Here is a 14,762-nt window from a genome sequence, read left to right as displayed (position 1 = left end):
TTTTGTATGTATTGAGTTTTTATCATAACATTTTTTTCAATTATTGAGTTTTTTTAATAACATTTTATTTATTTTTATTAATATTTATGAAAAAAATTGAAAATTCCAAAAATTGGGGCCCTGTGTTGCAGCACGTGCTGCACTTGCACAGGGCCGGCCCTGCTCCTTCCCAAAAGCTTTTGTTCTTCTTGCCTATTTGTTTTCACGTACTGACAAAAGGTTTCTCTAAAAACCTAATTTTTCCCAACTTTTGGAATATAAAGGATTCTAATTACTCCTTTCTAATTATTACTATTGCACGTCAATTTTTCAGCTTCTGTCCTCTCACGTCATACTTTTCTCAATTCACACAATTAGCCCAATTTTTCCTATTTACCAATTTTCTCATATTATTTCTAATAATAATTAAAATGCTAATTATTCTCATTATTTCTAAATTATTCTATCAAGCTACCACATTCTCACCACACCCTATCATTGCCACTACACCCTAACAACATATATAATTACCTTTTTTTTAAAACACATTGACCGCCAAAATAATTAAATAAATTATTCAAATTTGGGGTGTTACAACTCTTTGCCACTTATAGAATTTTCGCCATTGAAAATTACCTTAAGGAAATAGAATCAGGTACAACTTTTTCATCTGGCTCTCCAGTTCCTAATTTATGCTTCCACCAGCTTGTTCTCCCCACACTATCTTCGCCAAGGCAATTTCCTTACCATGCAACTGCTTCATTTCTAGGATCTCTATCCGCATGGGCGATGCCTCCATAGGCAAGTTCTCTCTCACCTTAATATCGTCCACTTGGATCACATGAGACAAATCCACAATGTATCTCCTCAACTCAGACACGTGAAACACATCATGAAGATTGGCAAGTGGAGATGGTAAAATAATATGATAGACCACCTCTCATATCCTCTGCAATATCTGGTATGGACCAACAAAACATGGTGTGAGCTTTCGAGACTTTAAAGCTCGACCAACACCGATTACTATAGTAACTCTAAAAAATATGTGAATCTCTCATGGAACTCAAGTGTTTTCCTTTTCTTATCATGGTAACTCTTCTAGCAACTTCATGAAGCTTTCATCTTCTCTTGGATCATCTTGATCTTCTCAGAAGTTTATTGCACAATCTTAGGTCTAATCACCGCACTTTCACCGGATTCATACCAACACAGAGGTGTCCTACACCTCCTACAATACAATGCCTCAAAATGGCCATTTCAATACTCGAATATAAAATGTTATTATAAGTGAATTAAATCAGCGACAAGTAGATATCCCAACCACCTCCTTGTTCTAGTACACAAGCTCTTAACAGATCCTCCAAGGATTGGATAGTTCTCTCAGTCTGACCATCTGTTTATGGATGATAAGCATAACTCAACTTCAACTTAGTACCCATTATTTCTTGTAAACTCTTCCAAAACCTCTATGTAAATCTCAGATCTCTATTCGACAGAATGCTCGACGAAATTCCATGCAAGCTAACAATCTTTTCAATATACAATTTAACTAACTTTCCCAAAGGATAACTGATCTTAATCAGAATGAAATGAGCCGATTTAGTCAGTCTATTAACAATGACCCAAATGGAATCACATACTTTGGTCGTCTTCGACAAACTTGTCACATAATCAATTAAAATGCTATCCTATTTCCACTCAGAAATACTCAATGGTTACATCAGACTCAAAAACTTCTGATGTTCGATCTTCAACTTCTGACAAGTCAAAGAAGCATAAACATATTCAGACACCTCCTTTTTCATTCCTGGCCACAAAAACAATTTCTTTAAGTCCTGATACATCTTAGTGGCGATGAGATGAATACAAAAATCACTTCTATAAACTTCCTTAATAATACTCTTCTTAAGCTCTGGTACATCAGGTACACAAACCCTGTCTCTGAACTTCATCACACCATTCTTGTCAATTCTGAAATCACCACCCTTACCTTGATTGATTAACACAAGTTGGTCAACCACTCCCGCATCGATCTTCTGAACCTCTCTGATCTCTTCCAGGATATCACTTGTTAGCTTCAACATACCTAACTTTAAACTATTAGGAATCTCTTCACATACTAAACTCGTGTCTATGAATTGCTCAATCAATTCCAACTCTCGAACCATCAGCATTGACATATGCACCGACTTCCTACTTAAAGCACCAGCTACAACATTGGCTTTACCCGGATGGTAACTCAAGCCAAAGTCATAATCCTTCAGAAACTCGAGCCATCTCCTCTTCCTCATATTCAACTCCTTCTGATTGAATAAATACTTTAAACTCTTGTAATCATTGGACACCTCAAATCTGGAGCCAAACAGATAATGCCTCCAAATCTTCAACATAAATACCACTTATGCCAACTCTAGGTCATGCATAGAACAATTCCTTTCATGAACCCTCAATTGTCTAGAAGCGTAAGCCACGACTTGGCCGTTTACATAAGCACGCCACCTAGATCTGTCTTTGAAGCATAACAATACATGATAAAGAACTCACTTATATTCGAAAAAATCAAAACTAGAGTTGACGTCAACTTGTTCTTGAGTTCTTAGAAACTCTCTTCACAATGCACATCCCAAACATAGGCTTGACCCTTTTGACTCAATTGAGTCAAAGGCAATTCCAACTTTGAAAAGCCTTTGATAAACTTCATATAGTAGCCAACCAAAACCGGAAAACTTATAATCTCCATAACAGACTACAAAGTCTCCCACTGCAACATAACATCTATCTTCAATGGATCAACAACAATACCACCACTCAAAATCACGTGACTAAGGAAACACACTTCTCGCAACCAAAACTCACACTTGGATAATTTTGCATACAACTTCTTCTATTGAAAAGTATGCAAAACAACCCTTAGATGCTCTGCATGCTCTTCACCAGACTTAAAATATATCAACATGTCATTGATGAACACCACTACAAATTGATCTAAGTACAGATGGAATATCCTATTCATGTACTCTGTGAACACTCCATGTGCATTAGACACACCAAACAAAATTACTGAATACTCATAATAACCATGCCTTGTTCTAAAAGCAATCTACGAGATATCTTCTGGTTTCACATGAGTCTGGTGATAACTTGAACGCATGTCAACCTTGCTAAACACATAGGCAACCACCAATTGGTTCATCAAATCATTAATCCTCGGAAGTGGATACTTGTTCTTGATAGTCACCTTATTTAGTTGTAGATAATAAACACACAACCTCATACTACCATCTTTCTTCTTGACTAGCAACATTGATGCACCTCATAGCGAAACACTCGGGCGGACAAACTTCTTCTCTAGCAGATATTCCAATTGCTTCTTCCGTTCACTCAACTCTAAAGAAGACATTCTATAAGGAGCCATCAACACATGAATAGTACCAGGTACTAAGTCTATAACAAACTCCACCTCACGCTCCGTAAAAAATCATTGATATCATCTAGAAACACTTCCAAAAAATCACACACCACAAGTAGCTCACCAGTCACAACTTTTCTTTCAGTCTTCATAGAATCTAATATCATAAACACCTAAGTTTCATCCCTTATGCATTCATCCACTTGCTTGGCAGACACAAATAACTCATCACTTGCATCAAACTCTTGAGATGACATCGTCTTGTCAAAACAGTTGATATGAACATGATTGAACTCTAACCAGTTCATTCTAGTGATAACGTCGAGATTTCTCAAGGGTACACAGACTAAGTCTGTCCCAAAACTCTTGCCATAAATATCCAATGGACAATTCAAACAAACCCACGAAGTGGTTACCAGACCTAGAGTCTAGGTATCAACAATCATACTCCTAACCATAGAAGATAATTTCAAACCTAACCTCTCAACACACTTGAGTAAAACAAAAGAGTGTGTTGCACCAGTGTCAATAATAGCAATAAATGGAATACTATTTATAAAACACGTGCCTCGAATCAAATGGTGAACACTAGTAGTCTCTGACTATGACATATCAAAGATTTTCCCTTCAGACTGTGTCTTCTTCGGTTTCTAACAATTAGCACTAATGTGCCCCCATTCTCTGCCGTTATAACAAATTAGCCCAACACTCTTGCAATCTGCAATATGGTGACCCAACTTTCAACATTTGAAGCATCTCAGAAATTTATTCTTGCATTCATTAGCACGATGACCCAACTTGTCGCACTTGAAACACTTTGTAGAAGCAGGAGTCTCTCCCCCACTTGGACTTTTCTCATCAGTAGCTCTATGTTTCCCCTTGTTAGCGGGAGCACTATATGACTTCTCACGATACTTATTATTTCCCTTCCTTTCACTAACACTCTTGTAGTGAGCGGAACAAGCCCTGCAGTCCTTATCATAAATCCTACACTTATTCACTAACTTAGGTAACCTGCGAATTTCCTGATAGTCAATGCCCTACTTAATCTCAGGTCACGATCCATTTTCAAAATTAATCCACTTTGTTCCCTCCACAGTCGCACCATTGTAATAAGGACAAAACTTCACAAGTTCCTCGAACTTGGCAGCATACTTAGCAACTGTCATGTTTCCTTGCTTAAGCTCAAAGAATTCAATCTTCTTCTTGTTATGCACATCCTCAATAAATTACTTCTCAAGGAATTTCACCCCAAACACAGCCCAAGTGATCTCATCACCAATAACCTTTAGTCTCTGGCACACATTGTCCCACCAATCTTCAGCTTCCTCAAACAACGTGTGAGTCCCAAACAATACCTTATGTTCCTCAGTACAGGTCATCACTCGAAAAAGTTTCTCGTTCTCTCTGAGCCACATCTGAGCACCATCCAGATCATACTTACCCTTAAATGATGGCAGATTATTCCCCTAAAATTTCTCCAAGCCATGGAACTCATCGCCAATCTGATTCTGTTGTACATGCAGTGCCTGAGCCACTAACTCCAAAGCATCAGCAACAACGTGATCGTTTCTTTCAACCATTCTGCACACTATCAAAATACATTAGAAGAAACAATGCATCGACAGTGTATACACACATGTCCCATACTGTGGACTACACATCATCACAAAATTTGGTCGGATGGACCGACCTGCTCTGATACCACTATGCAACACCCCAAACCCCTAAACTTATAATTAAAGTATTACACAACAACTTAAGGAGTCACCAACAATAATCCTTCAAAAACACATTAAATCATTTGAAACTATGCAACGAAAAAACATTTTTCAATACAACTTCATAAATAAGTTATAAGCTCCAAAATAACAAAAGCAACAACAACTTCGAAAACATAGTAACTCTTGTCCTTGATGTTGTATGATCAGAGCAGTGAACCACTAATGTATTATAAAGAGAATAAAATAAAAGCAAAAGGTAGCTCCAAGAAGCCACCTTTTAACATACAACAACAAGGATCACTCTTGGTATCTGCAAGATGTCCATGATGGACAACATGAAGCAAAAGGGTGAGAAACAACATTTAACATAAATAGTGTAAGGAATGTTGAGGTAGAAAACATAAAACAAGCACACATTCATTACACAATCAACATAAAGATAATCTCACACCCATTTATAACAACATGTATATATTCTTGACCATTCAACAACATCATGAAAAATTAACTACATATGCAAACATATATGGAATGTACTTCACAACTGAATCATTATGCATGTACCATTTAGGAACACTCAGGTTCATCTCACTCTTGAATCCCCACCATAGGACCATAGCACACGAAATTGTTACCATCATTATAGGTATTACTTCACCGATTCCTATATGGAGCCATCTACTCACTTCTAAATCTCAACCATAGGACCAGAGCACACTAAAACTGGACCAAAGTATGTACACCATGATGCATGACTCTCAACAACATGCATTATCACTAAAAGGTTCACCATGCATATTTCACTGTTTATGCACAATATCATTCACCATCCCCAACAACCAATCAATGTTATGACATTCAATAAATAAACACAAAAAATCAGTAACTCAACCATTGTATATTTATAATCATTGAATAATGTTAATTCATTATAACATCAACACATCATTAGGAAACACAACGATCCACTAATCGATCATACAAGTCATCATATACATCCATATATTATGCACATGACTACAACTAAATCATTTCACCAAGCACTTCCATGAGGTAGATATGCATGTTAGCTTTCCAATGCTTTGAACAACGTCTCATTTGGACTTACGGAACAAAATTATGGCAAAAATCACCGGACAATGCAATAAAGAGAAAAACATGATTTTTCATAATTTGGCCTAAGACAATTGATTGTCATAGTGTGACAATCGATTTTCATCAAAGATGATTAGATATTGACTTCCAAAAAATCATGTTTCCAGCCCAAACAAGTCATGTAAATGTTTTCCGAAAATACATAGCTGCAATCGATTGTCATGGGAAAACTTTCCAAAAATTATAGCCTACAATCGATTGTCACACTCTTTTCTTTCAAAATTTACACTAGTGCAATCGGTTGTCATTGGAAGGCAATAAATTGTCATTGTGTTGTTTTCCAAAAAAAAAACAGCTTTTCCCACACGTTTTTCATCTCATTCTTCACTAAATCTCCATACATGAACCCAAACAATTTCTCCCAAAATTAATCAACTCAAACACGAATTAAACAGTAAAATCACGATATCACAAGCATCATATGTTACAACACCTATTTCAGCATGATTCATAGTAATTTATCAACAACTTCAACGATAGTTTCATCATCAATCATGAACAAACTCGAGCATTCAAACATTCATCAATGGCATGATTTCATGCATACATATTCATGATAATTCAAACATAAATTCAAGCATAGAAACATATGTATACATATAATCGATAAACAAAATTGCATATTTCTAACATACAATAATTCATCAAAGCAAATCATGAAACCCTAGTAAGAGCAATGACCTCTCTTATCTACCCCCATCATGAAATACAACATATTGATAGTCATTTCTCCCCATTACCTTAGATTTATAGCAACAATGGTAGAACAAGCAGCTCCTATGGATTCTCCCTTCAAAACATAGTTTTCCTTTCCAAAAGCTCTTGTTCTTCTTGACTCTTTTGTTTTCACATAGGCTTTGTTTGGATTGATGGAACATAATAGAGCGGAGCGGAATGGAACATGACGGAGCGGAAAGGAGTAGAGTGGAATGGAATATAGATGTCACTCAATTGTTTGGTTACTTTATTAAAAATGTCTCATTCCATCACATACACCCCAAATTGGATGGAACAAAAAATGGAGATTTGAATGGAATTCGATAGAATGGGTTCCATCATGTTCCATTCCATTCCATCCATTATTTATAAATCCATACAATGGAATCTCATTAGTAACCACTCCACTCCATTCCATTCCATCCTATACCACCAATCCAAACATACCCATAGTGACAAAAGGTTTCTTTAAAAACTTATTTTTTCCCAACTTTTAGAATGTAAAGTATTTTAATTACTCTTGTCTTATTGTTATTTCCCATCAATTTTTCAGCTTCTCTCCTTTTACCTCACACCTTCCTCAACTCACACAATTGACCAAATTCCTCCTATTTACCAATTTTCTCATATTATTTTTGATAATAATTAAAATTCTAATTATTTATAAATTATTCTATCAAGCTACCACGTTCTCACCATACCCTACCATTGCCACTACACCCCAACAACACATATAATCACCTAATTTTATTTAAAACACACTGAACATCAAAATAATTAAATAAAAATTATAAATAATTCAATTAAATAAATTAATCGAATTCGGGGTGTTATAGGGGCAGTGATAAAATAACTGGAGGAGAGGCGAGATGCTTTTAATACGCTTGTCGAGGGGGCGACGACCCATGCCCGCACACAACTTACATAAGTGGAGGTTTTGAAGCAATCGATTGGGAAAACTCGTGATGCCTATAAGGATTTGGAGGAGTGGGTCTCCCTACTTATGAATGAAGTCATGGTGACCTCGGTCCATTGTTTCGAGGAAGTGAAAAGGCATATTTCCCTTATTTGGACTTGAGCTCAATGGACCTTTTCTAGTGGTTCGAGATGGACGGCTAGTGGATGAATAATGATTATTGTTCCCACCTTTTTAGGTTGTATTTCTTTTTCCCCTTCGAGGGTTTTTGTAATCATTGTGAATAGCAGCGTGCCTTTGGGCACCTTTTATATTAATTTCTTTTTTCACTATCTACTTGTTTTTAACCTTTGTATAAAGGTGTTTCTAATTGTGATTACCCTGATGGGCTTCAAGGATACCTTTTTAAGGATATAGCCAATGATATTCTCATGGAGGCTAGGATCCACTTAAGAATCTATCAATTGGTTGCCTCATGGGGCGGCAAGGATCATACTGAAGGATCTCACTTAAGGATTTGACAATTGATTTCCTCGTTAGGTAGAAAGGGTCTTACTTAAGGATCCAATAATTGATTGCCTTGCTGGGCAACAAGGATCCCACTTAAGGATCCAACAATTGATCGCCTCATGGGTGACAAACTTCTCATGCATTCACTAGTTTCCTGTAAGGAAATGGATAGATAAAGATACGTGTTGGGTAAGAATATGGACACAAAGAGGTATAAAGTTTGAATAAACTTATCCCCTAAAAGACAATTTTAAAAAAACAAGTTTGTTCCCATAAATGAAACCATAGATTTTAAGAAGCGCATAAGCAAAACACAATACTAGGAGATCTTGGAAGCATCTTAATGAATTAAACCAAGTGAAATAATACATGATATATCTAAAGACTTGATTGCTTATAATGCAAGTCAATCACAAAACAACCAAAGTTGCTTCAAACAAACCGATTTAAACACTCTTTACTTAGATGTTCTTTCAAGACATAATTAGCTTTATGATATTCCAATAAGATTGATACACCATAGCTACAGACTTGGAAATAGACAGAACAAAATGAATCTTATCATAATCAGGTGATTTTGCAACAGACAAACCGGGTCCCTTAGATGTCAAACCAAGATGCTTAGTAAAATAAGTGTAATTAAAATTTATTACACGATGCATAAATCTATTCTCAACGCCAATTGGAGTTTTTTCAAGATTACAATAGAAAGCCTTAACATGATCACAATTATACCTCTTGTTCAGTCCAATAAATTTCAATAACTTATGGTGAGCAAATTGTTTGAGAAATTTTTCTCTCAACTAGTTTCAAAAGTTTTTCAACATAGTACTCTGGCTCAACAAACTTATTCAAAAACTTTTCATGTTATAATTTCAGACTATCCTCAGGTAGAAGATGTTTTACCTTGTGGCACATGAAAAAATAGTTTGACCCTGAGAAGATTGCTTACTTGACTTCTTTAAGGGTATTGCATCAGAAGTATCTTTACTCGCTTGAACTTTTGTTCTTGCCTTCTTTGGAATTTGAGATAGAGATAGATTTGATGAAGAAATTGGTCTTTTGCCCTGTTGCTTTTCAGATAAGCTCTTTTGAGAAATTTGAGAAGACATTGTTGATGATGATGAGAAATGGGTTAAGATGATGAGTTATTGATGATATGAGATGATTGGAGATAAGTGTTGATGAAGAGTGGATGTTATAACGATTTTCTAATAAATGGGTTTTTGGTAAAATAAATTAGTTGGAATGAAATGAGAAGTGTAAATAAAAATTAAATAAATTCAAATTTTTGTGACTTTTGGGTTTGTGATTCAAATCAAGTGTTAATTGTGATTTGAATCACGAGTTTTTATTTTATTTTTGAAAAAGCGCACTTTGATTTGAATCAAGTGTATAGGTTCAAATGTTGATTCGAATAAAGTAGTCAAATTTTGAATTTTTTAATGCAGTTGAAAAATGAGTTTTAATGGGATACATGAATATGATTATGTTTTGTAATAATAAAAATCTTTTATGCAAATTTTCAAAATGTTTTTTTTAAAACTCAACGTGTTTTTGATGTAAATTCTAAAATAACTTTAATGCGGGAAATTAAGTGATGATGAATGAATGTATCAATAATGCACATGAATGTAATGAATGGACGAAATAAAAATTAAACTGATGCATTGAATGACTGAATGATTAGAACATGATGTGCACAGGAATATCATACACACATACATGTTTCAAATATACAACACATTTAGGCATTTGAATAATTACAACTATATATACTCAAAAAGAAATAAAGAAGGGTTGTAACGATCATACCAATTTAGGCAATCTAGGCTTAACTTGCTGCACACGAGAACGATTAGTAATTAATGAAAAAATATCATAAGCTAATAAAAAAAACAACCATATACTAATTGGATACAAACCCTCTTCCACGTCTAAAAAATACTATCAGACTCTTCTTCATAAAGCTTCAAATGAACTTTGAACGATAATGATTTGATTATCACTGATTGATACATCTTGCCAATCCCTAATATCTGATTCAACTCTTTGACGATCATTAGCACTTCAAGGAACATATTTAGACCCTTGAGTATTTTGTAATTGTTGAAACTTTGGAGAATTATTGCCAGTAGTCACAAAACCATACTCATCTTCTTTTTACTATAACCTTGGAAGAATAGGTTACCTTGAAGATGCTTTTTGTTTCTTTCCTTTATCTCACAAAAACTTCTAGAATGTTATAGTGAGAATGCACGTCCAATTTTAATTAGGATTAATCATGAACAAACTTTAAGACATAGTGTCAGGCTTCTAATTACACTGCACATACCATAAAATATTGTCAGTTCAAGCCTGGATGAATCAAAACTTGGTGAATATCTTAATATAATTAATGTTTGAAGAATATACTAGTAAGATTTTACATAAAGTTAATCTATGCAATGCATGCAACGAATGATCAGCCATTAGTAAATCATTGTAATATCATTATAATTAATTGAACTTCATAACTTTCCAAACGATTAGAAAAACTCGTCTAGGATCAAATGAACCATGTCCTCAACTTTTGGAGTCGCAATACTTTGATCAAAATTCCCTATCTGATACCAATTGTTGGGTGAGAATCTGAACACAAAGAGGTCTAGAAAGGGGGGGGGGATGAATAGACATATTCCCTAAAAGACAATTTCAAAAACAAGTTAGGTCCCATAACCTAAATCAAAGATTTTAAGAAGCGAGGAAGTAAAGCACAGTACTAGGAAAACTTGGAAGCATCTAAATGAATTAAACCAAGTGAATAATGTTGGTGTAAGCCCTAGAGGCCAATACTTTTGGTACTTGTATCGAATTATTTATTAATAATAAAAGTTTTTTTCTTTATTATGTTTGTTTAATAAAGTCCCTAGAATAGCTAGCCCGTTTAATGTATCAAGTGTGACTTAATCATGATATCCCATTAAACATAAGGACACTATTCTTAAAGTATCTGTAGTCGAGCTTTATTGTGAAGTGGGATAACATTAAAGCATTAAGACAATTATGTATATATACTGGTGATCACATCTCATGGATCATGGATAAGGAGTTATCAAATCTTAAACATAGGTATGAATATTAAGAGTGATATTTATACTGGATTGACCCGCTCTGAGAATACTATATAGAATGTTATGCAAAGTGTCATAAGTTATTCTCATGGTGATAATGGTGTACACCACCCTTCGACTTGAAACCATTATGGACCCTAGATGTAGAGTCGAGTGCCTTATTGTTGATCAAACGTTGTCCGTAACTGGATGACCATAAAGACAGTTGATGGGTACTCCACGAAGCATGCTGAGGGACATGAGTGACCTAGATGGAATTTGCCCATCCTGCGTAATAGGATAAATGTCTACGGACCCAATATTGAACTAGACAAGGATGACACGGTCTATGCCTTGTGTTCAATATAGACATAAGGGCAAAAGGGTAATTGTACACATAAGTATTATCACAAAAGGATCTAGCAACACATCACTACTACCTAAGACACGAAAATGTCATGTGATCTGACAAATCCTTTTGTGATAATACTTATATGTATAATTACCTTTTTGCCCATATGTCTATATTGAACATAAGGCATAGACCGTGTCATCCTTGTCCAATTCAATATTGGGCCCGTAGACATTTATCCTGTTACGCAGGATGGGCAAATTCCATCTAGGCCACTCATGTCCCTCAGCATGCTTCGTGGAGTACCCATCAACTGTCTTTATGGTAATCCAGTTACGAATAATATTTGATCAACAATAAGGCACTCGACTCTACATCTAAGGTCCATAGTAGTTTCAGGTCGAAGGGTGGTATACACCACTATCACCATGAGAATAACTTATGACACTTTGCATAACATTATATATAGTATTTTCGTAGAGGGTCAATCCAGTATAAATATTACTCTTAATATTCATACCTATGTTTAAGACTTGATAACTCCTTATCCATGATCCGTGAGATGTGATCATCAGTCTATATACATAATAATCTTAATGCTTTAATGTTATCCCACTTTACAACAAATTTCGACTACGTATACTTTAATAATAGTGTCCTTATGTTTAATGGAATCTCATGATTAAGTCACACTTGATACATTAAACAAACTAGCAATTCTAGGGACTTTATTAAACAAACATAATAAAGAAAAAAGCCTTTTATTAATAAATAATTTGATACAAGTACAAAAAGTATTGGCCTCTAGGGCTTCCACCAACACATGGTTCCCCACATTTGAAGTAAGTCAGCGCAATACTCTTACAATCAATAATAAGATGTCCAATCTTCCCACACTTGAAGCATATCTTCTCAAAACTCTTGCAGTCATCAGCACGGCGAACCAACTCTCCACATCTGAAACATCTCAGAGAAGCAAATGCTTCTCCCCCACTTGTTTTAATCCTGCTCCCGCTGGCAAGCGGTTATAAAAACAAACGAGCACCGAGAGTGATTCACATACATGTCACGTACAAGGGAATAAACAACATTATAAAAACCTGTTGAATGGACCGATAAGGTTCTAATACTATAAATTGTAACATCCTAAACACCGAAACTTATATGAAAAGGTTTAATCTATATCTTAAGGTGTCACCAACGATTAATACTAAAAACTCATCAAAAAACATGTGACAACAAGCAGCGGAAAATCATAACATAACAACTTCAAACTAAACTTCACCAATATAGTATTAAACTTTAAATCACCAAATTCAACATTGACTCAAGACATGACAAACACCTCGTTCCCGATGTTATAAGATCAAAACACCAAAACCACTAAATTGTAATAAACGATAAAACGAAGAATAGCTCCAATGAGTCACCTTCCACACAGAACAACAACTTTGTAGAAGCAAGCTTCAATCCAAAAAGTATTTTGATGAAGACAACATGGATCAATGCAAAAAGAGAAGAGCTTCAAAGATAATTCAAGCATCAAAGTTATCAAGACATATGCATGAGAAATATTTTGATCAAGCTTCGTTTTCAAGTCAACCGTTTGCAAGATTGTTGATTCACTTCTAAGGTATATCTAATTCACTCTTAGATTAGTATACAAGTGTTCAACAATCATGATCTGCATTTGCTTTTTTAAACATAACCATTTGTTAACATGTTGAAATGATATACACATTTTTCTTAAAGTATTTTTCTGCATTTCAACAGTGTTAACCGGTTAACCATATGGGTTAACCGGTTAACATCCCAGTTTTTGAAATTATCTGTTAACGTTAATACGCGTTAACCGGTTAACCCATTTGGTTAACCGGTTAACACTGTTCATTTCAGTGAAAATTATTTTCAGAAAATTGTACCTTTTCATCATTTTTATGAGAATTTTATACCTCTTTGAAAAGGTGTTTTTGGCAATATAAATTCTTGAATTTTCAAAATGAATTTTCACCTCGAAGAATTTTCATGCAAACTTAAGATAATCACTCTTTCATATTTCCTTCATTATTTTCATAAAAGTGTTTATAACCAAATTTCCATCTCATTCCAATTTTTGAACACTTGTATATTATTCATTGAGTGAATTATTTATCTAAGGAGAAGATCAATCAAGAGAAGATTGATAATTCTACACTTTGTTAAAATCATCAAAAAGACTTATTTCTATTTTGACTTGTGATCCAGGATTGTTGGACACAAGGGTTTGTGTTGAAGAGGATTGTTCTTCATACACTTGTTTACCTATAGGTTAGATAGTAAGCATCACCATTGGTGTGAGTAGGCTGTACAATAATTCTAACTATAGTAAAATCTCTTTCGAGTCGAAAGGGGAGTGGATGTACCTTCGGATTATGAAGGGAACCACTATAATTTCCGGTGTCTTTTTACTTTCTGCAATTTATCTTTCCGCACTTAAACGTAAAATAACCAAAAACCGGAAACAAGTTCGAAGAATTTTTAACCACCTAATTCACCCCCCCCCTCTTAGGCGCATTTACAACTTACAATTGGCATCAGAGCAAGTTATAAGTAACTTGTTCCTAGAGATCCAGCATGGCTTCCGCAAGCATAAATCCGATTTTCAAAGACGGTGGAAGTAGCAACAAGCCCCCACTCTTCTCCGGAGAATATTTCGATTTCTGGAAAATCAGAATGAAGGCACATCTTGAGGCCCAAGGGGGAGGTATATGGGAAGCAGTTGAAGAAGGTCCACACAAACCGGTGAATGTGGTGAATGGAGTTGGTACCCCAAAGTTGAAAAACACTTATGACGAAGATGATAAGAAAAGGATTCTGAATGAGAAGAAGGCAATCAACATACTCCAAAATGCTCTTAGTATGGACAAGT

The 14,762-nt window shown here is 35.1% G+C and overlaps 1 protein-coding gene across 1 annotated transcript; it reads right to left on the bottom strand.

The window, feature by feature from the left end:
• Window positions 1-4,128: 4,128 nt before the first annotated feature.
• Window positions 4,129-4,971, bottom strand: LOC127093882 (uncharacterized). Its single transcript, XM_051032778.1, has 3 exons — window positions 4,909-4,971; window positions 4,622-4,857; window positions 4,129-4,402 (listed from the first exon to the last, which is right to left on the bottom strand). The coding sequence occupies exons 1-3, from the start codon at window positions 4,969-4,971 to the stop codon at window positions 4,129-4,131; spliced, it is 573 nt and encodes a 190-aa protein (XP_050888735.1).
• Window positions 4,972-14,762: the final 9,791 nt, after the last annotated feature.

The sequence above is a fragment of the Lathyrus oleraceus genome, chromosome 6 (genome assembly GCF_024323335.1).
Source record: "Lathyrus oleraceus cultivar Zhongwan6 chromosome 6, CAAS_Psat_ZW6_1.0, whole genome shotgun sequence".
NCBI classification, from domain to species: Eukaryota; Viridiplantae; Streptophyta; class Magnoliopsida; order Fabales; family Fabaceae; genus Lathyrus; species Lathyrus oleraceus.
Note: the sequence above shows the minus strand (reverse complement) of the source record. Positions and strands in the feature narration are given on the sequence as shown.

Bases quoted from the DNA above. Each gene is read 5' to 3' on its own strand.
- LOC127093882 (XM_051032778.1), bottom strand. From the start codon at position 4,971: ATGGTTGAAAGAAACGATCACGTTGTTGCTGATGCTTTGGAGTTAGTG. The intron at 4,858-4,908 runs GTACAACAGAAT...GAGAAATTTTAG, and splicing joins TAGTGGCTCAGGCACTGCAT to GGGAATAATCTGCCATCATT. The intron at 4,403-4,621 runs GTAATTTATTGA...GGAAATTCGCAG, and splicing joins GGGGTGAAATTCCTTGAGAA to GTTACCTAAGTTAGTGAATA.